The sequence below is a fragment of the Ictidomys tridecemlineatus genome, chromosome 3 (genome assembly GCF_052094955.1).
Source record: "Ictidomys tridecemlineatus isolate mIctTri1 chromosome 3, mIctTri1.hap1, whole genome shotgun sequence".
Classification (NCBI taxonomy): Eukaryota; Metazoa; Chordata; class Mammalia; order Rodentia; family Sciuridae; genus Ictidomys; species Ictidomys tridecemlineatus.
The window spans coordinates 53,315,314-53,341,847 of record NC_135479.1 but is presented as its reverse complement, the minus strand read 5'-3'; the positions used below and the strand labels follow the sequence as shown (position 1 = coordinate 53,341,847).

Sequence of the window (26,534 nt, the reverse complement as noted above, 5' to 3'; positions counted from 1 at the left end):
CTCCGAAGCCCTCCCTGGGGTCACCACGCCACGGTGCCACTTGCAGCCTGAGGATGCTAGAGGACATCCCGAGAGGGGGGGCTCCGGGGAAAGCCACGTTTTACGTGGTAAAAATAGGGAACCCATAGGCTCCCCTCTGATCTGGGCCTTGAAACATTCAAGCCACTGTGTCCCCATCTGAGAAATGCAGCAATAGTGGTGACAGTCAAAACCAGGCTTCCCATTGGCAGGATTTAAGGACAATGACCCCACAGGCACTGGGAGGCCATGGGAGGTCAGGGCCATCTCTGGACAGGATGTTTCAGCTCCAGGTGGCCTTAGAGGTACCAGCTGGGGGGGCAGGGTGAATAACGGTGGAGCCGCAAGAAACATGGGGACAGAAGGGACCCCAGAAGATGAGGGGGAGGGCTCAGTTCTGGCCCAGCACTGGGCCTCCACAGACCAGGACAACGGACAAACCAAGAACCTCATTGGTCTGGACGCTGGAGCTCCCCACGCCCCCCACAAGACTAAGGCCCCTTTCCTGGTGGTGCTGCGGGCCCACAGTCAGGCAGGGCTGGGGACAAAGGCTGTGGCAGGCCCGTGGGGAGGACCTCGTCTTTGCCTGAGGGCCACAGCATTGGGACATTCACTGTCCTGCATGTCCTCCTCCAGCGCTGTCCTGTGTTTGAATCCTGCCATTTTCAGAGTACGTGGAAAGAACAGGACTGGACTCCCTGGGCATGAGGAGAGGCCAGAGACCACCCCACAGGCCCCTCGCAGGCTAAGCCCCACACCTGGCCCTCCAATACCGTTTCCATTGCAGTATTCTTGGAACCCCTTCCTGGTCACTTCCCTGAGGGGCCATCCTCTGCCCACACGCTCTGGTGGGCATCCTTGAAGCTCCTGGCATCCATCTCATGGCCTAGAATTTTCTGTCTGCCTTCTCCCCTGGCAAAGCAGACCCTGGTGTCACAGTACCTCCCACAGGGTGGGTCACCACTGCCCACTTGATGAACCACAAAGGCACACAGACACTGCCCCCTGCAAGAGGCCACCAACCAGGCAAAGCAAAGTCAGTGAGGTGCGTCTGTGTCCCTGAGACACCAAGACAGCCGGCCACAAATACAGGGTCCCCAGAGAAACCCGGTGCTGCGTGTGGGAAATCCTGGGGGGTCAGGGCCAACCTCTCTGACAACGAAGAATCGGTCTAGCGGGGAGAAGAGGTACCAGGTGCCCAAGAAAGGAAGAGGCCGTGGCCCTCTGTTGGGATGCAGGGTGACATTCTGCAGGTCTCAGCTGTGGGGCATGGTGCAGGAGTGGGACAGATCCCCTCTTCCTGGACCCCAGGACGCAATCTGTTGTCCCAGTGGAATTGATATATCTCAAATGCTAAGGAAGGAAGGATCTGGCAGGACATGGTGTAGCAGGAAGGCTACCCTCAAGACACCCCAAACGCTGGCTTTACGATTCTCAACAGCTGTGTATCCTTGGGCCTGTTGCTGAACTTCTCTGAAGCTAGAATTTCTCATTCACCAAATAGAGCAGAGAGTCTATAAGCTTTTAAAATCCCTGTCAGATGAAGCCTGGCCTATAATAACCACTAAAAATAAATGTCAGCTATTATCATTTTTAATTCTAATTTAGGAATCAGGAGAGAAACCCAATTTCATTGTATTACCAGCATATCCAAAAAAAAATTTTTTTTTTAAACACAAAGATATTCCTCACTCGAGTATGTCCTTGAGTCACTGAATAACGACTGGCCGTCCTGAGGCTGTGGTTCCTCCAGGGCCACACCTGACACACTTTGCAGTTAGTTTGCAATTTATTTGCTTATGGTCCCTCTTCCTCCCCGAAATCAGGGAAGGAAGGCACCGCTGTATCCCCAGGGCCCAGGACATAGAAGGGGCCCTCAGTAAATATGAATGAGTCCAATCAAAGCATGCCCCCCGGCTGCCAGCATCGTGTGGCCAGCAAAGTGACCCTCCTCGGCTCCGATTCCTTCCCTCCAGGCTCTGGGAAGAAACCCGCGTGAAGGAGCCAGACTAGGGGCAACAGCAGCAGAGGGAGGCTGGCGGCGGGATTCTGAAGGGATGTGGGGAGGGAGGCACGATTTTGGAACATGCTGGAAACGCAAGGAGCAAAGTTTAGAGAGCACAGCTCCTTGGCCGGGGTGGGGGAGGAGACAGACTGGGAGCTGATAAATCTTCCCTCTCCGGGGAGGCTGGAGGGGCTCTGGTGTTGGGTTGGACGTCAAGAACACAGATCCTAAATCCACTGCCTTGTTATGAAAATACATTTGCAGATTGAAAACCCTGGGCCGGATCCGAGGCCAGCTCTTCCAGGTGGAGCCAGGAAGATTCAGAGCCCAGGAAGCCCCTGAGGCCGCAGGGCCGGGTTGTCTGGCCCCGAAACCCGTCAGTTTCAGCTCTGCATGTTGGGACCCCCAAAGGGACAGCCCGAGAGGGCTGAGCTTCCAAGAGGGGTGAGGAGAGAGCTGGGCTTTTTTATTTCCCTTGGCTGATGACAGAGCTAAGGGGCCCTACCCCCTCTCTGCAGGGCTGGGCTCCAGGGTGGGGTGGGGTGGGGTGGCCAGGGCTCCAAAGACCACGTGATGCAGGGGAGCCACCCCGCTTCTCCCCTTTGAACAAGAGGGTGAAAATGAGTCCCCAGCATGCTCTTTCTTCTGGCTGAACAAGATGGATTGGAAAACAAATTAGCTCAAATAAAGCATGTAATTAGATTAAAGGCTCTTGCCCAGCGCCTTCGGGGGGCTGCAGAAAGCCCTCTGGGCAGAGGCAGGAGACCCGGCTGGCAGAACCAGCTCCTGGACATCCAGGATTTGCTCTCGACCCTCAGCTGCCCACCCCTGGGTCTCCGTAGCCAGTTTCAACTCTGCCACAGGGATTACCATGGAGATGGCCCCCGTCTGGCCACCAGCCCAGACCTGGGGGTCACCCCCTGTTCCCTGCCTGCAGGTGCTGGCTGCCTCAGCCTCAGAGGGCAGCTGTGTCCAATCCACAGGTAGGAACGACGGGAATGTGATGAGTTCCACGGGGACACACTCCCCGCCGACACTCTCCACCCACCTCCTCATTTGATCTATACAACTCAGGAGGACACGGCAGAGGAAGGACCTGGCCAGTACTCATGAGGAAGTGCAAGACCGGAATGCTCTGTGTCCAAGGCCACCAGCCAGTGGCGGGAGGCACATTCCCTAATACTAGCCACTCTCACTCCGGTCCAGGGCCACCCAGAGGAGCTTCCGTCTCCAAAGACATGAGCGCCCAGTGACCACAGAGTTGCAACCCTTAACCGGCCCCCATCCCCATGCAGGGGCTGCAGGGTCTCAGGGGACCGTTCTCTCAGCTTCCTTGTCCTCAGGAGGAACCTCCACACAGACACCTCCATACCCACCACCCCACACTCCACCCCTTCCCCAAATGGGACCTCTTATGATCATAATGGCTCCTGCTACCAGCCAGACCTTTAGGAAAAGCAAAGCCACGTTCACAGCCTCACAGGGAAAGCAGGCCTCGTTCAAGGAGTTGCTGGACCCAGGGAAGAAATTCCCCGTCAACATGGCAGATGAGTTCTGGCCCTGAGTGGTGAAGGAGAGCCCAGGCAGGGAGGAGGAGAAAGAGAAAAAGTGTGAAATGGGGGATTCCTAGTGCAAAAGGCTCAGTGATGAGCAACTTGGCAAAAAAGGATAAAAGCGGGTTGCTAGAAGCAGCCCGCGGCCCACGATCCCCCTGGCTCCCCACATGGCAGACATCACTAATCAACCACAGCACCCTAAGACATCGATAAGGGGCTTCCTCCCAGTTGCCCAGTGGATAAGCGGACACATTCCTACCACCATGAGTCATTCTGTCACTTGTCACTGACTGATGGACTGGACATGGGCCACAAAACTCCCCCTTCAGGAACTGAAAGGGTTCTTTAAGACTGGAGGCAGGCCACACTTGACCCCTGTTGCCAGCCTGAGTCTCTCTCAACCTGATCCCTAAGGTGGGACAGGACTGCCATCAGCTGAGCCTCACTTGAATTCTGTACCTCCCCAAGGAGATACAGGATTCCTTGCAATGTAAATGGAATGAAATAGTTGTCATACTTCATTTGGGGGGGGGAATAGTGACAAGAAAAAAGGTCTGCATGTGTACAATACAGAGGGAATTTTTTTTTTTTTCCAAATGGTTTTCATTCGAGGTTGGTTGAATCCATGGAGGTGGATCCTATGGATATGGAGGCCAGTGTTATGCATCTAGAGACCGGGAGGAAGAAGGAACTGCTAGAAAACAGAGGGCCAGGCAGCAGCAGCAAACAGAAGCAAGCAACTATGAAAACCAGGTGGCTCTGTAAAGAACTCAAAAAATTTAACACCAAAAAGAAAAAACAAATAATTTAATCAATAAATGGGCCAAGGAACGAAACAGACACTTCACTGATGAATACAACAGATCAACAACATATGAAAAAATGGTTCATCATCTCTAGCAATGAGAGAAATGCAAATCAAAACTACTTTAAGATTTCATCCAACTCTAGTCAGAATGGCAATTATCAAGAATCCAAGCAAAAATAAGTGTTGGCAAAGATATGGGGGGAAAGGCACATTCATACATTGCTGGTGGGACTGCAAATTGGTGCAACCACTCTGGAAAGCAGTATGGAGATTCCTCAGAAAACTTGGAATGGAACTACCAATTGACTCAGCTTTCCCACTCCTTGGTTTATATGCAAAGGGCTTAAAATCAGCATACTATAGTGATGCAGCCACATCAAGGTAGCAGCTCAATTCACAATACGTAAACTATGGAACCAACCTAGGTGTCCTTCGATAGTTGAATGAATAAAGAGAATGTGATACATATACACAATGGAGTACTACTCAGCCTTAAAGAAGAATGAAATTATGGCATTTGCAGGTAAATGGATGGAATTGGAGACTATCATGATAAGTGAAATAAGCCAATCCCAAAAAACTAAAGGCCAAATGTTTTCTCTAAGAAATGTATGCTGATCCACAGTGCGGGGTGGGTATAGGGAAGAATGAAGGAACTTTGGATTGTACAGAGGGGAGTAAAGGGAGAGGTTGGGCGGTGGGGATGGGAAGGACAGTAGAATGAGACAGACATTATTATAGTCTTTGTACATGTATGATTACACTACCGGTGTGACTCAGCACCATGTACAGCCAGAGAAATGAGAAGTAGTTCTCCATTTGTGTACAATGTGTCAAAGTGCATTCTACTGTCATGTGTAACTAATCAGAACAAATTTTTAAAATTAAAAAGAAAACCAGATGGAGAATAATTAAGGGCCATTTCAAATAAATGGCAACCATTCCCAAGATGGGTGGATAAGACACAGCACACTTCCTCTCTCGATGAATAAAAACATCCTGAAAGGTGACTTGTGATCAATGTGCATATGCTTAATGTGGCAAGAAAGTCGGTGATACATTTGGAAAAGATTTCCATTCCACAGAATGTTTTTAAAAAACTTCTGTGGCATTTCAATGAATAATGTCACAGGTATTTGGAAACTGTGTGTATGGAGTGTCACTCATGCCACAATCTCACAACCATGGCAGAAACTGAAGTCCTCCAAACACAGTGCCAGACCAAACACAGTGCTACCTTCTCATATGGCGAACAAGGGTACAACATTCCTGATCCCGTATCTAAGTATCCTGTATCCAAAATGCCTGGGACTAGAAGTGTTTTGGATTTCAATTTTTTTTTCATACTTTGGACTATTTGCATATACACAATGAGATATCCTGGGGAAGAGACACAAACATGGACACGGAATTCCCAACTGCGGCTCCCTATTTGTTGGTTCTAGAGGCCAATTTGGAGTCAGTGTGTCTCCGACTCTCTGCTGCCCAGGTCAGAGGGAAGTGGAATAGAAAGGACAGTGGACCCGGGGAGTTCAAGCTCTGCTAAGGCTCCACAGGTCCCCACATCCTGCATCTGACCTGCCGCAAAGCTAACATGAAGGCCTCTGGAACTCTCCTGGTGGACAAAGGTCTAACCGGCTCTCACCTTCATGGGAAGCCCTGTGTGGGGGAGAATTGAGCTCCATTCTTGGTACCCACAAGCATCAGCTCCTGTTGGACACTGAAGGATAGCAAACCAGGCCCCATTGGGTCCTGGAACCAATCCCTGTGGATACTCAGGAACCACTGTATTGTCCTCACGCAGAGCCCTCTGCTCTTACGCACCTCCTCCCATGGGAGTCAGGCTTTCTGATAGCCTTGAGGTCCACACCACCCACTCCACGCCCTTCCTTGAGATGACATGCTCACCCAGACCTTCCATCACAGAACAAGTTCAAGACCATCACCCAGAGATGAGCTACGCAAACCAAGGAGAGAACAGATGGGCATCTTTCTGCCGAAGGATGAGATACCGGCTAGACAAGGGGTATTTAGGTTGGGGGAGATGAGGAGAGGCGATACTCCCCTCTAGAAAAATACATCTGCATCAGAACCAGAGGGAAACACCTGCCGGCAGCCTCCTAACACCTTTTCAAAATGCAAATCCGGCCTCATAAGATGAACTTTCTAGATTTTTTTTTTTTGCTTGAGGACCCCAAATGTCCAGCCACGGCGCTGACTTGAAGTACAGTGAGTGCTCTGTACCCATGAGTTCTGCATCCATTAGACAAACCCAAGATCAAAAGTATTCTAGAAAAGAATCACATGTGTAACGAACATGTGCAGACTTTTAAAAATCACCATTCCCTAAACAATATGGCGTAAAAAATCCTGTCCAGAGCATTTACATCATATTAGGTATAAGTAATCTAGAGACGAGTTAAAATATATGGAAGGACGTGTGGAGGTTACACGCAGATACTATGCCATTTATATAAGGGACTTGCAGATTTCGGTATTCTGGGGTGAGGGTCCTAGAACCTATCCCTTATGGATACTTGGGGACCACTGTATTGTCCTGTCTTATCTGCCACCTGTGTCCTTAGGAAACACTGGTCCAACTGGAGGGGCAATGAGCCACCTTAGACTTTGGTCTTTATTCATTAGGCCACAAAAGACCCAGCAGATCTGACACTGGCCAGGCACAGAAGACGGGGCCAGCATCCACTGACGTGGCTGGGCCTGACGAACAGTGAACACCTTGAATGAGAATCATCTACCGAACTCATGTGTCCCTCTCACCTAGTGCACTAGGAGTCCAGGAAGACCGATCTCGTGCCTCCTATCCAATTCGATCCTCGAACCCCAGCCCCAGCACTACGTGGATGTGTGACCGCAGAACAAACGCGAGGACGACAAACTGACAGATACACCAAGCTTCTGATCCGAAATCCCAAGGCATTCTGGGAGTTGGCAGGCAAAAGTTACGAGAAGCCACTCCGGAGCTTGGCTGAATAAGAAATCCCCCCATTTTCAGCGTGTAGCCCAGATAAGGCCAAGGGAAGGATTTAGAGAGCCCAGGATCCGTATTGCCTAAGCCCTTCCAAATTGCAGAAAAGACTGCACCTGCCTTCATCCGTCTGCGGCTGCTAATCCGCTGTAACAGCTCCGTGCCCCCCATTCTATCTCCCCCTCGGCGGGCAGAGTTATCCTGTGTATTCGCCTTTAATAAGCTAAGCCATTCTGGCACCGTATTCACTGGTATCAGCTCCCACCGGGCCCGCCCCACGGGGTCTCCTTGTCGGCTCTCCCAGTGAACAGGGGATTTTGTGTTCAGCAGGGAAAACAAAGCTGTCCCAATAGGGATCCAGTTGGCTCTCTCTACGCTCCTCCCGGGAGAGCCAGCAGTGGACACGAACTGCAATTGCCGTCAACACGAAAGGGGGATTCAGATGAGCTAAGCTGGGGCTCCCTGGGAAGGTCCTGAAAGAGAGGGACACTTGCAGTCCTGTCGCGTCCACCCGGCTGGTTGGCTGGCTGGTTAGCTCGGCTGGTTAAGCCAGTGCCCGTAAAGGACATGCTTGGAACCCAGGGGCTGCTGCCCTGGCCGAGTCTGCCTACACCCCAAACCGCAGTCGCTGTTGGGTAGAAAGCACTTTCTTGGGCCAAGATGAGGCTAAACTGCTTCCTACAGAGGAGAAAAAAAAAAAGGTCCTTAAGATTCACCCTCACATTCTGATGTCAATTACTGTAGCCCCGGCAACAGGTGGCCAGAGATGAGCCCCAGACTGGAAGGGTGATCCAAAAACATCCATGGGGAAGACGGCTCTCATGTTCCTCCTGAGCATATGGACTACATTACCCAGTCATCCCTTGGAGTAGTGTGGTCACATGGCCGGGTTCTGGCCAATGAGATGTGGGTCTAAGTGAGAACCCCCACATTTTGAGGCCTAGCACATAAAAATCTCCCCAAACCCTCCCAGCAGTGACGCTAAGGCCCCAGATGGCACAGCCAAGTGACAGAAGGAGCGTGGGGAGGAGGCCATCCAATGAGGAAACCTGGGATGGCTGTTGTATCAGCAAGAAATAACTGACCACCAGGAATGTTTGCTACCACACAGCCTGCCTGATCCACGCAGGGTTGTGGAATTCACAACAGGAAGTGAATTAGAACAGCAGCAGTTTTTTTGTGTGTGTGTGATAGAATAGAAACAGAGATGAGTAGGACTGACACTACAGAGTGGTCAGCTAAATGTGGGAAGGGGGACATGGGGACCCAAAGAGTAACCGGCAAGTCTTTCTTCAGTGTGGAACTGCAGAAAGGGAGAGGGGAATGGGAAACAAAAAAACTACTGGTGCCAATAAAACTTTCCATCAAATTATCTGCCATGTAAAGTTGTTCTTGGGTATGAGAGGGGAACTGGTCCAGGACATCCCACAAACGTCAAAATGCTCAAGTCCCTTATATAAACCAGCACGGTATTCACATATAACTTAGGCACATCCTCCAAGTACTTTAAATCATCTCTAGGTTACTTACAATATCTAACCCAACGTAAATGAAATGCACATAATTGTTATTCTGCACTGTTTGGGAAATAATAACAAAAAGTCTGTGCACGTAAAGTACAGATACTTTTTTTTAAAAAAAAAAATTACATTTGATCTATGGTTGCTTGAATCCATGCAAACAGAACCCACGGGGACAGAGAGCCAACTGTCTTGCAGATGTGCTGGGTGTCCTGCCCAGACCCTTTATTGGCCCAGCGCCCCCACCCCCAGCTGCTGCAGGGCCAGGGCACATCTGCAGTCTTCTCTGAAGGCTTGCCTTTGACTGATGGACACTGCTTTGCTTGCAGGTATCTGGGAGGTTAAAAATGTCCCTCCCCAGGAGACAGTCCATAGCTAATGGTCAACAGATGTGGGTGAGTAGAATGGCCTGGTTCTTTTGCCTTTAAGCAGAACAACTTTTTTTGTTTTGTTTTGTTTTGTTTTTGGTACCAGGAATTGAACTCAGGGGCACTCGACCACTGACCCACATCCCTAGCCCTATTTTGTATTTTATTTAGAGATGGGGGTCCCACTGAGTTGCTTAGCACCTCGCCATGGCTGAGGCTGGCTTTGAACCCACGATCCTCCTGCCTCAGCCTCCCAAGCTGCTGGGATTACAGGCATGTGCCACGGCGCCTAGGAAGCAGAACAACTTCTTTGGCATGATTCTCTCTCCAGAGCCCCTGTGGGATTGGGGCCGAGTCCTTGTGTTTTCCCAGCTTCTCCCCCTTCCTGGTTGCTCTGAAGAACACCTCCTCAATAAATCACCTGCCCAGGAATCCTGTCCTAGGCTCCTTGAGGTTCTGGGGAATCCAACCCAAGACACCAGGCTCCCCGATAGCCCTAATGAATGGCTGACCTTCCCCTTCTTCATCCACAGCACCATAAACTGGCCAAAAATAGGAAGGAGGGCAGGAATGAAGTCCAGGGTCAGGGTGATCCTGAACTATCAGGCCCCCAAAGGATCCTGCTGTCCCAGAGGCTTTGTCAGAGAAGACTGCCCTGGCCCTGCAGCAGCTGGGGATGGGGGCGCTGGGCCAGTAAAGGGTCTGGGCAGGACCTATGAAGACCTCAAAGACTGAAGATAGATTCCAAACCTGGGGCTGAAGGAGGTGGTCTCCTGGGACAGAAGGAATGCTTGGCTGAGCCCCACAGGGGAAGTTAAAGCCTAGCTCAGCTTGGGCCTAAGAAAAATCTGTGTGTGTGTGTGTGTGTGTGTGTGTGTGTGTGTTACTGAGGATTAAACCAAGGGCCCCTACCTCTGAGCTCCATCCCCAGACTTTTTTTTTTTTTTTTGAGACAGTCTTACTAAATTTCTCAGGTTGGCCTCAAACCTGTGATCCTCCTGCCTTGGCCTCCCGAGTTACTGGGCTTATAGGCATGTGCTATTACAATCTAGCAGGCCTGAAGAAAATCTTGAAGCAGTTTTCTCTAAAGCCCATTGTTCAAACATTCTTCAAATTTTTCATTTCCCTTCAGCGGGACAAATCTTTTCAAACTCCCACGTCTGATTTCTTTCCTGCTTAAAAAAAAAAAAATGGTTTGCTTGAGGCACCCTGTGAAAGTGGGAACCCCACTTCTTGAAGGGACCTAGAGCAAGTCACTGACCTCCTCTGAACCTCAGTCTCCCCATCTGTTACATGTGGAGTCCGGGTTGGATTCTTTATCTCTATCTTCTTCCCGGTATCAAGATCCAGAATTCCAACTCCCCAGAGGCCTTTTGGACAATACCACACTTCAGAATATTGAACAGTCAGCTCTCTGTGGGAGGAAAATCAGCCGAGACGTGTACTATTTGCCAAGTTCCAAGGTGTAAATACTATCTGTGTGACACCCAGAGTTGGAGGGAATGTCCATCATCAGCCCTGGAGAGCCAACGTGAGCAGGCAACAACATCCCCAATTCTCAGTCACCTCTTGGGCAAGAGAAGTTCATTTTAGATCCCCGGATCACTTCTGATCTCTGCCAACGAAAGGTTTTCACTTTCCTGGATCCCACAGTACGCTTTACTCTTCAGCAGAGATCACAAAACACTACAGATGACACTTGCCACCATCTTCCCTAGGGAGACGCTGGCATCTCAAGAGGACGGAACCAGGGCGCGTGGTACCCAGTGTCCTCCTGAGATGCCAAGCACAGGGTTCCAGCCGAGTCAGGCGACTTGCTGATATGGTCACACTCTGGAAGCCAAGGGGGCAGAGCAGCAGAAAGGACTATGTTGCTCAACAGGCAGTGGGGGTGGGGGGGATGGTCCGAACATCACCCCGGCCAGGGAGGAGGCAGCTAGTGACCTCCTGGCCTCCTAATTCTGAAGCTCTGGGTGCACCCAGGTGAGGTCCCCAGCTACTGGGCAAATCACGCTCCTGATCCCTTCTCTCTTCCCATTCCCAGGGCTGGGCACCCTCCCTGGTCTGAGTGTCCCACAGTCCCAAAGCAGTTCTGAAAGAGGCCCCGAGGCTCAGTGTCAGGGAGTGGCCTCAGAGCACAAGGCTCGCTCTGCCCACCAGGGCCGGCCCCGCTGCTGACGACAGATTGAGGGAGGGGACAGAGCAGGATCCAGGTGGTCCACAGTCGGCCTCTAACAAGGCCCCCGGATTCTGAGCTGGGAGGGGATGGACGGGTCATTCCGCCCACCTCCTTCCCTTCACTGAGCGCCGTGGGCAGCTGGCAGGACACCCACACTGGGGAGGGTGAAGCCCCCAGACCCCAGGAGCCTAAGGATGGATCGATGGTCCCCGCCGTTTTATTACCATCAAGTCTGGGTGGTTGGGGATCTGGTGGGCCATTTCATCAAAGGACCCACGATGGGTGCTTCCCACCCTGGTTCAGGGGCTGCTGAGGTTCTATGGGGCAGACCCAGGACCCTAGAGAAACCCCAGGGTTTTGAGGCAGCGTTCTGGGCAGGGGCCACCCAGGGGACAATTCAGTATCCACCCCTGCCTCAGCCAGCTCTGTGGCCTGCACACTCTGCCCCCACCCAGTCTCTGCCAGAATGACAACTGTGTGACATGGAGGAGGGGTGCTGGGCTCTCCCATCTCTCTCCCTGACACCTGTCACTCGTCCCATGAGCCACCCCTGTTGAGTCCCCAGTGGGAAGAGTTCCCCCCCAAACGGCTAAATATTCCGCCCCCACTGGCCCCCGGCTCATCCCTTTATCCTGCTCCACCCTGCAAAGGCCCAGAGACAAGCAGCACAATGGCGTCCTGAAACCCACAATGCAAGGGCTTCCTTTGTGCTCCTCCGGGTGACGAGGCCCCTGGCAGTGGGGTGGGGAGGTGGGGCTCTCTCCTGGCCCAGGGCCTGACCTCTGCCCCCACCCTTTGTGCAGGTCCCCAAAAAGGGGAGAGAGGGGAAGGGGGAGGGGAGGAAGAGGCCAGGGGAAGCCAGAGAAAAGAAAGGTGGCAGAAGAGACAGAGGGGGAGCCCACAAGGGCAGAGAAAGCAGAATCAGAGACGAAAAATCTAGAAAGATAGGAAGAAAGAAGGTGCTAGAAAGGAGTCATTCAGGCTGCCTAGAAGCAACTGAACCATCTTAAATTGACTGCTGTTTTTAGGTTCCCACTGGTCACATGTACCAGAGAGTCCACTCAGTTCAATCAGTCTGGTCTCAAGTGAGCAGGTCCCACCGTCTGGAAGATCCCTGTGTCTCTGTGGTCTCCCTTCCTGGAACAGGGTTCTGGACAGCCGAGTTCATGTCAGGACATCTAGGTTTAACCCAGTGGTTTTATAAGCAGGGGCTGTCTGTCCCCAGGGGACATTTGGTTATCAGAGCTCCCCAGAGGGCAGGGTGCTGTAACAGTGTGCAGGACAGCCCCACCCCAAAGGATCCTTCAGCCTTGACACCAACAGAGCCGAGGTCGAGAAACCAAGGTCTAACCTTGGGGTAGAGGATTGCAGATGATGCTCCAATAAGTAGCGAGTCCAGGTGGGAGGTCCTGGGCTCAGTCCCCAGCACCCCCCCCCCAAAAAAAAGAAACCCTTGGTTTAAATACCTTAAATAATTGCCCAGCTTCCATCCCCTCCATCCCCACCAAGGAGACTTAAAAGGATCCCTGAGTGAAGCCAGGAATGATGGCGTGTGCCTGAAATCCAAATGACTTGGGAGGCTGAGACGGGAGGATTGCAAGTTCAAGGCCAGTCTCAGCAACCAAGTGAAGCCCTAAGCCAGTAGCAAGACTCTTTCTCAAAAAATAAAAAGGACTGGGGATGGAGGTTAGTGATAAAGCATCCCTGGGTTCAATCCCCAGCACCCCCCAACCCCCCACAAAATAAATAAGCTGGTCCCTGATTACACTCCTTGGTCCCCTCTGTTGGAGGGTCCTCCTCTTCCTCAGGGATTCTGCCCTGGTGAAAGCTCAGAGCTCATATCCTATAAACCACAAGTTGGGACATGGCACTGCCTCTTAAGGGCATCTGAGGTTAATGATAACAGCAGGGACCAAGTGAGCAGCTCTTTTCATTCTTACTCCTATTTCACATTTATTGTGTCTGCAAAAGCAGCCCAGGATGGGGACCCCATATGCATTTCTAAATATAATGCTTTTGTATATCACGTCATTACAGAATATTTTAATAATGAAGCCACTGAGCACCCCAGCTATAAAAGATGTTTGAGGAACAATCAAGAAATTTTTGACTATCGGTACCAGGTGATATTAAACAATTTCTTGTTCATTTAGTGAGGTGTGGTAATCATATCAATAAGATATTCTTACTTTTCAGTGCATTCTGAAATATTTAGGGGTGAAGGCTGGAGTTGTGGCTCGGTGGTAGAGCGCTCACCTAGCATACATGAGGCACTGGATTCGATCCTCAGCACCACATAAATGTAAAATAAAGATATTGTGCCTACCTAAAACTAAAAAAAAATAAAATAAATATTTAAAAAATATATTTAGGGGTGAAATGCCATCATATCTAAACTCTTCTTTTTAAATTTATCTTTTGCAGTACTGGGGTTTAAACCCAGGGGTGTTCTACCACCAAGGTATATCCCCTGCCCTTTTTTAAAATTTTGAGACAGGGTCTCCCTAAGTTGCTGAGGCTGGCCTCCAACTTGCAATCCTCCTGCCAGAGTCGCTCCCGAGTTGCTGGGATTACAGGCATGTGCTTGAACTCTTCTTCAAAAGAATTTCAGCGGGGCAGGGCATGTAGCTCAGGGGATGCCTAGCACATATGAGGTTCTGGGTGAATCCCTTGCACCACCATCTCAAAACAAAGTTAAATTTTAATTTGTTTTAATTAAAATTTATCAGCAAGGCGATACCTTTGAAGCAAATATGGCAAGATGTGAATCTCAAAGTCAAGGTGAGGAGCATGGGGGTCATTCCCCACTTTTGCTGAGATTTTTTTCATGACAAAAAGCTTCATAGAGTTAAATCCCACATGAATCCAGAACACATTAATTTCTAGTAAAACTCAAAATGGGGGATAACTTTCATTTTAGGTTTAAAAGTTACCATGGAAAAAGAAGCAGGCCGATCAAAAGTTAAACCTGACCCTCTAGGAACACTTGCTGGCTTCAGGACACGTATGTAACCTTCTAAATCCTCAGCTGCATCCATGTCAATGTAACAAGTAATTAGTAAATGAGCCGGTCCATCTGTAAGTGCTGCAGCATCTCTCAATACTTTGGAGAGAACACATGAATTTTATCCCATAAATACACACGGGTTGGCACTATTAGCACTGGGGTGGGTCGTTCCTCGTTGTTGGGGTCATTCTGCACAATGTAGGACATTTGGCAGCATTACTGTCCTCTACCCATTAGATGCCAGCGGCACCCTCTCCCCAAGTTGTGACAACTGAAAATATCTCCAGACAGTGCCAAATGTCCCCCAGGGGGAAAAGAACAGTCCTGGGTTGAGAACCACTGAAATTTATGAACATAATGAAACAATTTAATTGAAGTGCCCCGTAAACCAGTCTTTCCACCAATCAAAGTCGACTCTCCATGTGTCCTCTGCTTTCTGTTTTTGTCACTTGGCAATACACTGTATCTTTCCATTTAAATATCCTACAACATAATTACCTGGCTATGTTGTTATTAACTCCAACTCTACTGAAAGACGTGGAAGTCACTTCCCTCTTTGGATAGTATACACGATGCTGTAATAATCATCTTTGCAGCTAAATCTTGCACACATCACTATTTCCTTAGGCTACATTTCTAGAAGTGAACGGATGGGTCACAAATACCTTTGGATACACAGTGTCAAACCACCTTTCATGAAAGTGATACAAATTACCCTCCTATTACCAACCCTTTTCAACATGGAAAACACTTTATTCTTTTATAAATAGTGTCAATCTAGTAAGTTTTGAGGATGGACTCTCTTTTCATGATTACTAGTAAGTATAACACTTCATATTCTTAACTGCTATTTGTATAAATTCTCTGAATTCCTAGTTTACTTCCTCAGCCAATTCTCTACTAGGATCTTTATTTCTTGTTGAATTGTAAAAGCTTTTTATTGATTGAGGACTTAAATTTTTTTTTATTTTAAAAACTTTTTGTAGTTGTAGATGAACTGAATGCTTTTATTTTATTTATTTATTTTTATGTGGTGCTGAAGATTGAGCCCAGTGCCTCACGCATGCAAGTCAAGAACTCTGCCACTGAGCTACAGGCCCAGCCCGAGGACTTGAATCTTGGATGCCACCGTCACAAATGTTTTACCTCAACTTTCAGTTTGCCTTTTACTCTGCTTGGAGAGATTTTTGGAGTATGGAAGTTTTTCATTTAAATCTACTCAAACTCTTTCCCTTTAGGATTTCTGGCTTCTGTATCATGTCTGGAGAGCTTTCTTTACCCAGAGATAACACTGATATTCAAGTATTTTTTTTCCTAGAACTTTTAGAATTCATGAAGGATCTATAAATCTTAAATCTTGTATGCAGCATGAAGTAGAAATCCGATTTTGTTATGTTTAAACAGCCAGGTTTCCCAGAAGCACTTATGGATTATCTCATCCTTTCCCCCATGGATTAGCAACCACAGATTTACCATATCCTAAGTTCTTTGGTTTACCTTTGAGTCTGTTTCTAGATTTTTGGACTCGGGGTTGGTGATCTCTATTCCTTTACCAGTACCACACTAATTTAAATATCCTGTTGACCATATTTTAAAATATCTGGAAAGGCAATTCACTCTTCATTAGTCACCTTCCAAAAAAATAATTCTTGGCTATTCTTACCCCTTTATTTTTCTAGCCAGCCCTGTAGGACCATCTCCTATCCAACTGGGATGTTGACCAGACTTATCCTAAATTTATGGATTATTTTTGGGGAGAACTAACATTTGACAGCTTTGAGTCTGGCCTTCCCCAGGACATGGCAAGATGATCTTTTTTTTTTTTTTTCCTCCTGTCTTTGGCATCCCTTGGAAAAATCTTGTGCTTTGTTTATATACATCCTGTGCTTTCTTTGCTTGGGTTTCTGTTTGCTATTTTTATTGCTATTCTAATGAAATTGTTCCATTATCATGAAAGTGGAACCGAGCACTCACTTTGGGGCCAGACCTCTCCCGTGTGCATTCCACTCCATGACACCTTGGCGTAACTCTTCTCATTGCTAAGATATAAAGAAGTCACCAGCCTTTGCCCATTCACTTTGGAATGGCCTCCCTGCAGAATTCTCGTTGGTTCTAACTATTTTCAGCTGACTCTCTGCCAGCACCTGTGTTTCCCATGCCTGCTCATTTTCTGGTATTAACCGATTCATCTGCCCTGTCACTCCAGCTGCCTTGTGACCACAGAGATAGAGCTTTGCCAAGCATTCTCCCATTCCCAGAACCCACCGCGGCAGCCTCACCTACCCGATCACTCATGCTCATAAGAGGCCCTGGGCTGCAACCTGCAAAAAAACAGCTGCTTTGAACCAACCCTGTCTCCTCTTCGCTTCGAATCCCTCCCACCTCCAGCTGACACACATTTGCGAGAAAAGAATAATAAAATGACCCTAAGTTGACCAAACAACATAACTTCTGAGAATCAGGATGGCCAGGGTGGTCAATTCTACTCAGATCCTAAAGCCAGGTGACCTTGGCCAGAATCTCAGAGATGCTTATTAGACTCCCGTGCCTCAGTTTCTTCCTACATAAAATGGGACTAATGATGGAACCTACCTCATACAGGTGGATGATTAAACGATTAATAACATTAAGCATTCCTACCACTGAGTTTGCTTCATCCAGTCATTTCATATAAATGGAATCAAGCAACACGAAGCCTTGTGACTGACTGACTTTTCATTTAGCATGATGTTTTTGAGGTTTGCCCGTGTTGTGGCATGTATCAATACTCAATTCCTTTTTATGGCTTGTTCTGACACTCACTGTTGGAGTGCTAAGCAGAGGACCCCCCCCCCCAAGCAGTTCCCTGCGTTCCCGCCTGCCTCGGGCAGCTCAGCCTCCTGTTTCCCAAGGTCTTCATCAAGCTGACTCTCCATACCTGACCTCAGGTCAACAATTCCCACCCAAACCCCACCTTCCTGGATGGAGGAGCCGGCAGCAAGGGTACCAGCCTGGCTCCACCCACCCTGACGCTGGCTGGTGTTTGCACTTTTTTGGGAGAACTAACATTTTGACAACTTTGAGTCTGGCCTTTTTTTAGTTTGGGATAGGGCCACTTTTCATGTGGCTTTATTCTTCTCTGAGCACTCCCAACAGGCCACCACTGATTCAAAGGGCTCATCTGCAGCATCTCACCTCACCCAACACCCCCCGAGGCAGTGACATCCTGCTCCTTTCACAGAGGGGAACTCGGACTCAGGCTCCCCACCTTAGGAACTCTTCCTCCCCCTGTCCTGCCCACCAACACCTCAGCGTCATTCAAGGGTTCATGCATATGTCCCCACAGTCACCCCCCAGATTCTCTAGCTGAACAAAGGCCTAAAACAGAACAGCCCACACTGACCCAGGTTGAAAGTTTTATATAAACTCATTTTTTTTTTCAATGTAAAAAGGGAAATGCTAAGAAGCCACCCGATGTGACATCTGAAGTCACCCCAATACAGACCTGCCAGCACTGAGCGCAGAGCTTCTCCCGTAGGTTCTTCTGTAGGCCCTCAGTTCTAGAGTGCTTCCTCTAAGTCCCCCTGATGAGGGGCACACCGATGCCCAGGCTTGGGGCCACTGAAGCAATTAGCCAAAGGCCCAAATAGAGCCCCAAACGAGGTGGGGACAGCGAGAAGTCAGCTGGGGGCAGGAGGCCAGGCCCCCACTGAGAGGTGGGGGAGCACAGGAGCTGGACAGCTAGCTCCCCATGCCTGGCTCTACCTCCCACTCAAAGGCAGCCCTTCCTTCCTCGGGTTTTCTTTATTACATTTCCAGGGAAGGCCCAGAGCCCAGGCGAGGGTGGGGTGGCGTCAGCTCACGTGGGCCCTGCATGCCCATCCTGCACCTCTCCGCCCAGCTCGGCCTCCAATGACTTCACCTGGAGCAGCCCGAAAGTAGCCACCGGCAGCATGTTTTTACCGAGGAAGGCACACCTGTTACCAATCAGCCCACGTGTGGCACATTTACCTGGCCCCCGGCCCGCTGCAAGGGATCGTGGGCCAAGTTGATGGTCAGAGGTGGAAGGGGAAGCAGCACTCAGTTCTGCAAACGGAAAAAATCCAGCAGGAACAGAGAGTCATTCCCAGCATGGAGAGCCAGGCCTCAAGGGCCCTGGGAGCCCTTGGTCCCACCCTGCATTCTTCAAGGGAGGCAGACGGTCCAAGTCCTCAGAGCCAGGGGAGGATCGACCCAGATCTGCTGGCTCTAGACCAGTGCTCCTCCCACTGAACCAAGTGTCCTCCACAAGGACAATTTGAAACTCAAGAACTTCCCTGGAGTTGATGGAGGGAAATGGGTCCCTCTTGGAGCCCTGGTGTTGGGGTCTCTACAACCAATAAGTAGGTGTGTGCCAGGGGGAGCCTTGGACATGACACCCTTTATGAGTGGGGGTCCATCCCTCCCTTCCTGGCATCCTCAGCCTCAGGCCTCCCACAGCACCAGGTCCCTCGCCGCCCTGTCCACGGCGGCTCACCTGCTAGCTCAGGGGGCAGGTAGAGAACATTCCCTGAGCCAGCTGGCCCTTTGACAGGGGGAGGGGGTTCAGGGTGAGGTTATGTCCATCAGCTTTTAGAACACATTCTTGGCTTATTAATTCTCTCTTCTATTACACAGACAAAAGTAAATAAGCCTGGCAGAGTCTCAGGCAGCCTCTCCCAGGGGCCTTCCTTCCCTGCTCAGACAGAGCAAGAGCCGACAGGTTTGGAAGCACTGAGCTCCCAGGCCATGCTTCCCAGGGGCCTCCTTGGCCTCCAGCCCAAAGTATCTGGGCCCATTGGGACAAGGCTGGACCAGCTTCTCTGCCTAGGAGGACCCACAGGCCAGCATTTGGGTCCTGGGGTTGGTTCATGTCCCCCAAAGATACCAGGGCAGGTCAGCAAAGGTCAAGCCAAAACTCCAAGCTCCAAACCTGTTCTGCCCTGCTCCTTTTAGAGGAAAGTACTTGAACAGCATGTTTGTTTACTGCTTGCTTCAGTTAATATCATATTGATAAAGGTTCAGAAAGGACAAACGCAATGAACAGTCACAAAATCAAAAGAAGTCAGAAGCTGGGTGTGGCGGCACACACCTATAATTCCAGCAATTCAGGAGGCTGAGGCGGGAGGATTGCAAGTTCCACGCCCTCCGGGAAATTTAGCAAGGCCCTGACTCAAAATAAAATACAAGGGCTGGGGATGTAGCTCAGTGATAAAACACCCCTGGGTTCAACCCACCCACCTAAAAATAAAAGTCAGAAAAATTGAATAACCAACAGAGGACTGTTATGGAAGACATTTTCAAGAGGATTCTACTGATGTTTAGAAGTGCCGTTCACAGCCAGGTATGAGGGCACACACTGTTAATCCCAGAGACTCAGAAGATTGAGGCAGGAGGATTGCAAATTGGAGGCCAGTCTGGGCAACTTAGTGAGGTCCTATCCCAAAATAAAAAGGCCTGAGGATTTGGCTCAGTCGTGGAGTGCCTGCCTAGCCTGCATGAGGCTCTGGGTTTAATCTCCAGCCCTTCCCTACCCCGCCAGGAATCTCACAGAACTGAGAACCTTGGATACCAGCTTTTACCTCTGTGCTACACCCAGACTTTATACCATTTCTAATATCCTGTGTAGACATCTCAGGAGATATTTTTCCTCCTTCCCCTCACCTATCTCATTTTCCCATTTCTGATTTGGAAGAAAAAGCTGAGAATTGCTGCAAAAAAATTCTTAAGAAGTCAAATTGTAAGGTCTGGGAAAATAGGAGGAGACAGATCATTCAGATCTGTCCTGCCCTGGGGTGAGCTGTGGACACAGCCTCTTCATGGCTCCCACAGCCCAAGAGCTTGTCCATGTTGAGTCCCACTCAGGTACATCACTCTCACTTATGATTGATCAAATGATTGCCAAGTCATGGTGAATCAAGAAACAAGATTCTGGGGCTGGGGATGTGGCTCAGTGGTAGAGCACTTGTCTGGCACCCCTGAGACCTGGGGTTCAATCCCTAGCACCGCAAAAAAAAAAAAAAAAAAAAAAAAAAAAATCCATTGAAGATAACAACATGAGTTTGCAAGTTCTCCACACCTCCCTATAGTCCTATCTAATGAAAGGTTCAGAGTAGTATTTTTTCCTTGCCAAAATAAAATACGGAGAGTTGTGACTTAGTGAACGCTTAACAATTTTCAACTTTATGATGGTGCAAAAGTAATGTGTATTCATAGAAACCACACTCTGGATTTTAAATTTGGATCTTTTCCAGGACTACACCGTCAGACCCTTGTGACACTGGGCAGCAGCAGTGAGCTCCCTGTCAGCCTCCCGTCTCCAGGGGAGATGACACTCTGCAGCAGGTTCTGTGGCCGAGTTACGCATTTCATCAGGTTAAGAGGATTCGGTGCATTTTTAACTTACGATATTTTCAACTTCCAGTGCGGTTTTCATGACATAATCCCATCCTATGTCAGGAAACGTCCATACATAGGAAATTGAAACCACTGAGTACAGCTGCCCAGATACCTTAAAAACCCCCAATCCAAGGTACAGGTACATTATGCACATCTCGGTGTGAGTCTAGCCATTTCTGTAATTTGGAAGCAATCATGCGCACACAGACAAGATTCCACGTATCTGCAATCAAAAATAATGCCATGTGAACACCACTGTGGTTTCTGTGCATGGCCTCATCACAGGCACTGTCAATGAGCTGTGGTCGGAGGCCTGCCTTCATCATGGAGGAAAGGCAAACTCTTGAGTGAGAGGTGGAAGAAAGTGAAGATGTGACCCTCTTCCCGGCTGGGCTCACAGGTGCCCTGAATTCTGTGTGTGAACGCTGTGTCCAGGACTCCTAGAAGGAGTAGCTCCTATGCTGTTGGGTTGACCAGCCTTACCTCGGTGGGCCAACAGAAGCAGCTCAAATTTTTAGGATTCTGACCTGGCTGGGGGTTACAGAGTCATCTGGGCCTTCTAATATGCCCTCCCCACTTCCGGTCCCACCAGAGAGCAAAAGTGACCAATAGAAACTTACCTTCAGGCTCCTCCACACTGCTGGCTGCGGTGGTTGGCGGCGCTACAGGAATCTCTTTTTGAGGTTCAGGATGGAGAGGAGGAGAAAACAAGGTAAGAAGATATTATTTTTGAGCTTGGAAAGAGAATGAGCTCAGCACAGCCTCCTCCCAAGCTCCCTGGAACTATTCGTCCCTTGCCCAATCCACAGTTCCGGAAAAGGGAAGAGGAGCGAGCCCGCAGAGGGAACTGGGGGGGGGGGGGTCCTGGGCACCTTGTCCTGTTCTCCTTTCCCTTCACCTGGCACGGATGTCATGGCTACTGGTTGTCAAGGTGGGACAGGAGTGGGGAGAAGCACAAGGGAACTGGTGGCATGGGAGGGCTGGCCCTGCACCCAGGGCCTGACCTGTGAGTCCTCCTCAGGTCTGCTGTGTGTCATCAACTTCCATCAGCCCCACGGGAAGTGGAGCGGAGCTTCCCCAGGCTTCTTGCTTATCATGGTAGCTACCTGGGCCCTCACCTGTGACCGCAACTCACAGGTGACAAGGGATCTGGAGCAAGGATGTCATGTGAGGGACTGTCTCCTGTCGGGAGGGTTCTCACAGGGACAGAGTTGTGTCAGCAGCCCGGGTCCCTGTTCTTATTTCCTCTTTCTGGACAAGGCCAAATCAGTGGTCCCTGGGAGGAGGGGACTCACTTCCCCTAGTGAGTGACTGACCTCAGATCTCACTGACTGTCACCACCATCCGATTCTAGGCTTTACAAACCCCCTCTGACTCCAGTTCTAGATTGACTAGGCTCTGAGACTTGGGGAACAGGAATGGAATACCCAGGAGGCTTGGGGAGCACGAGTCACCTGGAGGAGGCAGGATTTGCTCCTTGAAAAATGGGTGGAGGACAATCCTCGGTGTGGAGCCAGATCTTGTTCTCTGTGATCGTATTAGCAACAACCACAGCAACTCATTAGGAACTTGGGACCTTGGACCAGGCCCTTTCTGAGCCCTATAAAGCTAGATGGTCCCAGCAGATGGAGGCACCATCTCCATAGTCCAGTCTAATCTCGCCAGTCCCTGAATTAAGCTGGGGCGATGGCCACAGAGCCACACTGGCCACCCAACCTCCGTGTCAGGTGCTCAGGGACATCCCGGGATGGAACCCTGGGGCTGCAGATGTAGGTGGGAATGCTCTCGGTCCAAGTCTGAAACACCAGCTTCTGTGAGCTTGGTCTTTCCAATAAGGGATCTAAAATATTGGTTCCAGTCCTTCCTGAACATCCAGAGGGTCCCTGAATCCCTTTAAAAAGGAGTTCCAAGGTTGGGGGTGTAGCTCAGTGGCAGAACCCTTGCCTAGGACATGTGGGGGGTTCCATCTCCAGCACTGAAATAAAAAAAGGGGAGACCTCATTTCTTCTCCCCACCTCCACGTTTTCATAACCCCAGATTTCCTCCTGCCTTTCTAAAAATTCTATTTGATTTAGAAACTGGTCAGAACTGTTGATGGGACCAACACAGCTGGCCTGTCCCAGAAGCAAAGGGCCCCCATCTAATTGGGACAGGTGATGTGTACAATGTCTAAGGTTCCCTTCTGCTGGAGGAGGGGTTGTCTGTGAGGTCTATGGGAAATGCTCAAGGACACCCTGGTGGCTGTTGGTGTCAGGGGGTCCCCAGCCCCCAGGTTTGTGAGACCCCCACTCTCAAGTTGTTCCAAGTCCCTCATGACTGACCATCGTCGTCACCAGAGCCCACCCAGAGCTAAGACACAATGGAATCTGAAATACAGGTTGGCTGTCTTCCCCTGAAATGGGCCAGGTAGTAAATACCGTGGGCCTCCAGCAATTCAACTCCACCGTGAATAGCAGCTGAAGTTGGCATGTAAACAAGGGGTGCGGCTTTATTCCAATAAAACTTTTATTTATGGACCCTGAGCTTTGAATTTCACATGTTTATATATATATATATATATGTCATGAAACATTATTCTTCCTTTGATTTGTCTTTGACCATTAAAAAATGGTTCAAACCAGTGAGCCAGGCCATACAAAAGCAAGCAGCAGCCAGCTCCCGGGGCTCAGAGCTTGCCAACCTTGCTCTCCAGAGAACCAAACTCTGCTCCTGGGACTCAGCCTCGTGCACTGGGACCCGCTGCCTTTCCTGCCCTCCTTTCTTGGCTTGGTCAGCCCTCCCCAGGGAATCATCAGGCTGAGGAAGAGGCTAAGGTCCAGCCAGCTCCCAATTAGGCTTGGCTCTCCAACCAGGGCTAATTCCCCACTCGCCGTGCCAGCGTGACCCTAGCAGATGTAAAACACTGAAACCCTCTGAGCCAAGGCTTCTGAGTGACCCCTGCCATCCTGCTCACACCCCTCTTCATGCTCCAGCAACTCAAAGGCTGAAAACTTGAGGCCCGATGGGATCCCTGGGACCCCTGCTATGATCCTTCATAAGGACTATGGGTGCCGTGCCCAGAGGCCGTGACTCACTCTCTCAACGACCCTGGGATTTAAGTCCTGTTTGTACTGAATGCACCGAGGCAGGGGAATATTGGGGTGTCTGTAGTCAGAAGTCCCCCCCCAGCACCAGGTCTGGGGTCAAGGCGGGATGTGGAAATGAGATCCGTGCTGGAGAGTGGGGCTTGTTTCTCAGGAGCCAGAGACTTGTGTGTGTCAGGACAGAAGGCCGTGAACAGGCTGGCTCTGCAGAACCAAGCTCGGCGGGGTCTCCCACAGGGTCTCAGTGAGCCCTCGGCATCGAATGCAGAGATACCCATCACTGAGAGCAGTAATCAGCAAACCCACAGGGTCTCCCCCTCCTAAGCCAAGGATGGGAGAAAGAGGAGCTGGCACATACTGATGCAGGGTGCGATGGGAGAGCGGCTCTGCTGGTAGCCCTTGGCACAGCGGTTGCAGGTGATGCCCGTCACACCGTCCTTGCAGGGACACTGGCCAGTGGTTTGGTTGCAGGTCTTGCCAGCGGCGCCCACGGGGTGGCAATCACAAGCTGTGAAGGACACACAAGAAGAAAGTCAGAGGGGTCCCTCCCTACCCAGGAGCACCCCCTGGATCCCACTCCAGGGGAACAGCGGGGGTGGGAGGCGGGCCCGGCCAAGCCCACACCTGGTCCAGAAGCTCTGGGACTGGTTGGCTGCCAACCAGGAAATAAGGAATGAAAATCAGAGTGAACCTCCCTAAAAGGGCTGTTTTGGCAATAGCAGAGGGAAGCTGGGGGGGGGGGTTCCTTCTGAAGCTGCAGGAAGAAAGACTACATTAAATACGTTTTCAAGGGCTGGGGGTGTAGCTAGCTCAGTAGTACAGTGGGTGCTTAGTATGCACAAGGCCCTTGGTCCAATCCCCACCAAAAAATAAATAAATAAATAAATAATAGGAAGGAAGAGCCCCCGCAGCCCCAGTCATGAACGGATGGGGGAGTCAGAATTTCGAGGCACACTTTCCCTTGATAGAGTGAGTTCGTGCATTTTTACTCTTTGCCCTCAACCGCTCTTGGCTCTCAGAGTTCTTTGCAGATCCTCTGGGTAAACGAGTGGGGTTCTGGGGCTCATAAAGGACTAGCATTGGTAGATCAAAGGGGAGGCCCAAGGGAGGAAGCGTCTAGGCTGTTCTTCTGCCTCCTTGGTAGCCAGGCATTCACAGCTTGGGCTTCTAGATCACAAAACTCACAAACTGCAGCACTAGAAAGGGTCACAGTGATAATGTGATGTAGAGCCCTGATTACATGTGCAAAGACTGGAGGTACAGGAACCTCCTGGGGCCTCACAGGAAGGCCACAGCCAAGCTGGGAGGAGACGTAAGGCCCCTGATTTGGGGGCCAGGGGTTACGGCATGGGAGAGCAGGCCCCACGCCCCTCCTCCTGATTCCAAAGGGGTGGAGGGTTGTACCCTCTCCTGCCACAACCTGAGGCCCCCCCTGCTGTGTTCTAAGGACCATTTTCAGTAATGAACAGGCCAGAGGACTTTCCAGGAGTCATCTCTACCAATGCCATGATGCTCTGGGCAAAGACGGTTTTGCCAGCAGGTAGGGGACATCTACCTAACCAAGGCAGTGGGCTGAAGGTGGACAGGAGGAGAAGAGAAGGTGAAGGAGGCAAATGTTCTGCCTGTCCCCTTGCCCTGAGGAAGCCCTGAGAGGGTGGTGGATGGCCTGTGGCAAGGCATCCTCCAGCCACTTCAATGGGTTCCACAAGCTGCTGTGTGCTTCTGTCCCCAAGGGAATAAATATATCCAGGAAAATAAGTGAGAGCAGAGATCCTTCAAGAGCTAAAGGGGACGGACATCTCCAGGGGTCCCAGCTCAGTGCGAGGGCGCGAGTCTGCAGATGAAAACGCAGCCTCTCCCAGGGGCCTCGGCCCAGGAGTGGTCAGTCAGGGAGGGAAGAAGGACACCGAGGAAGCACAAAGGAGAAGGTGAGGCACTCGTTACTGCAGTTGTGTTCAGATATGGAAAAGCTCCCAGAAGCACCGGGGTGAGGGAGCTGACAGGGTGCCCCGGTCAAGACAGAGGAGGGCAAAGGCCTAAGGACCGTGGACCTGCTGGCTCCTCACAGCACAGGATCCACGGGAGGTGCTGGGACCAGTCCCATCTCATCAGGACATTGTCTTCTGACATCGACCCTAAATTCAAATTCATACTCTATTATTTGTTTTTAATTAAGTATTGTAAAAAAAAGACCCAGATTAATGGCCCATGGGGGCATGGTGACCATGATGCTGGTGGGGAAGGGCTGGCAGGAGGGAACCTTTGACTTTCCCTACAGCCTCTTAAGTCCATCCCCACGAAGGACAGGGTGACTGCATGGGCTCATTTCTAAGTTGGCCATGTGAATGTTGGGGGGCCCATAGCACAGGGTCCCCTAATCTCAAGCCCCTGATGTGGGCATGGGCACCTGGCAGATGGGGACTACAGGGGATCACGCCAGCTGACCTCCCTTGGCCCGCTCCACGAGGCTGCTGGTAATCCTCAAATTCACGCCAAGACCTATTCCGCTCGGTGCTGATGGAGTACAGCTGTGTGCCAGTACATTTCGGATCCTTGAACTTGGCCCAAGAAAGGTCACAAAAGGTGGCTCTATTGCTGAAGAGCC

The 26,534-nt window shown here is 50.3% G+C and overlaps 1 protein-coding gene across 2 annotated transcripts in view; it reads right to left on the bottom strand.

The window, feature by feature from the left end:
- Positions 1-26,534, bottom strand: part of Ntn1 (netrin 1) — a 177,610-nt gene that overhangs the window by 25,916 nt on the left and 125,160 nt on the right. For both annotated transcript variants that reach the window (XM_078042876.1, XM_078042877.1), the window contains exons 4-5: positions 24,288-24,437; positions 21,467-21,520 (exon numbers count right to left, since the gene is read on the bottom strand). In XM_078042876.1, the coding sequence (XP_077899002.1) occupies positions 21,467-21,520; positions 24,288-24,437 (204 nt within the window). The remainder of the gene's footprint in view (positions 1-21,466; positions 21,521-24,287; positions 24,438-26,534) is intronic.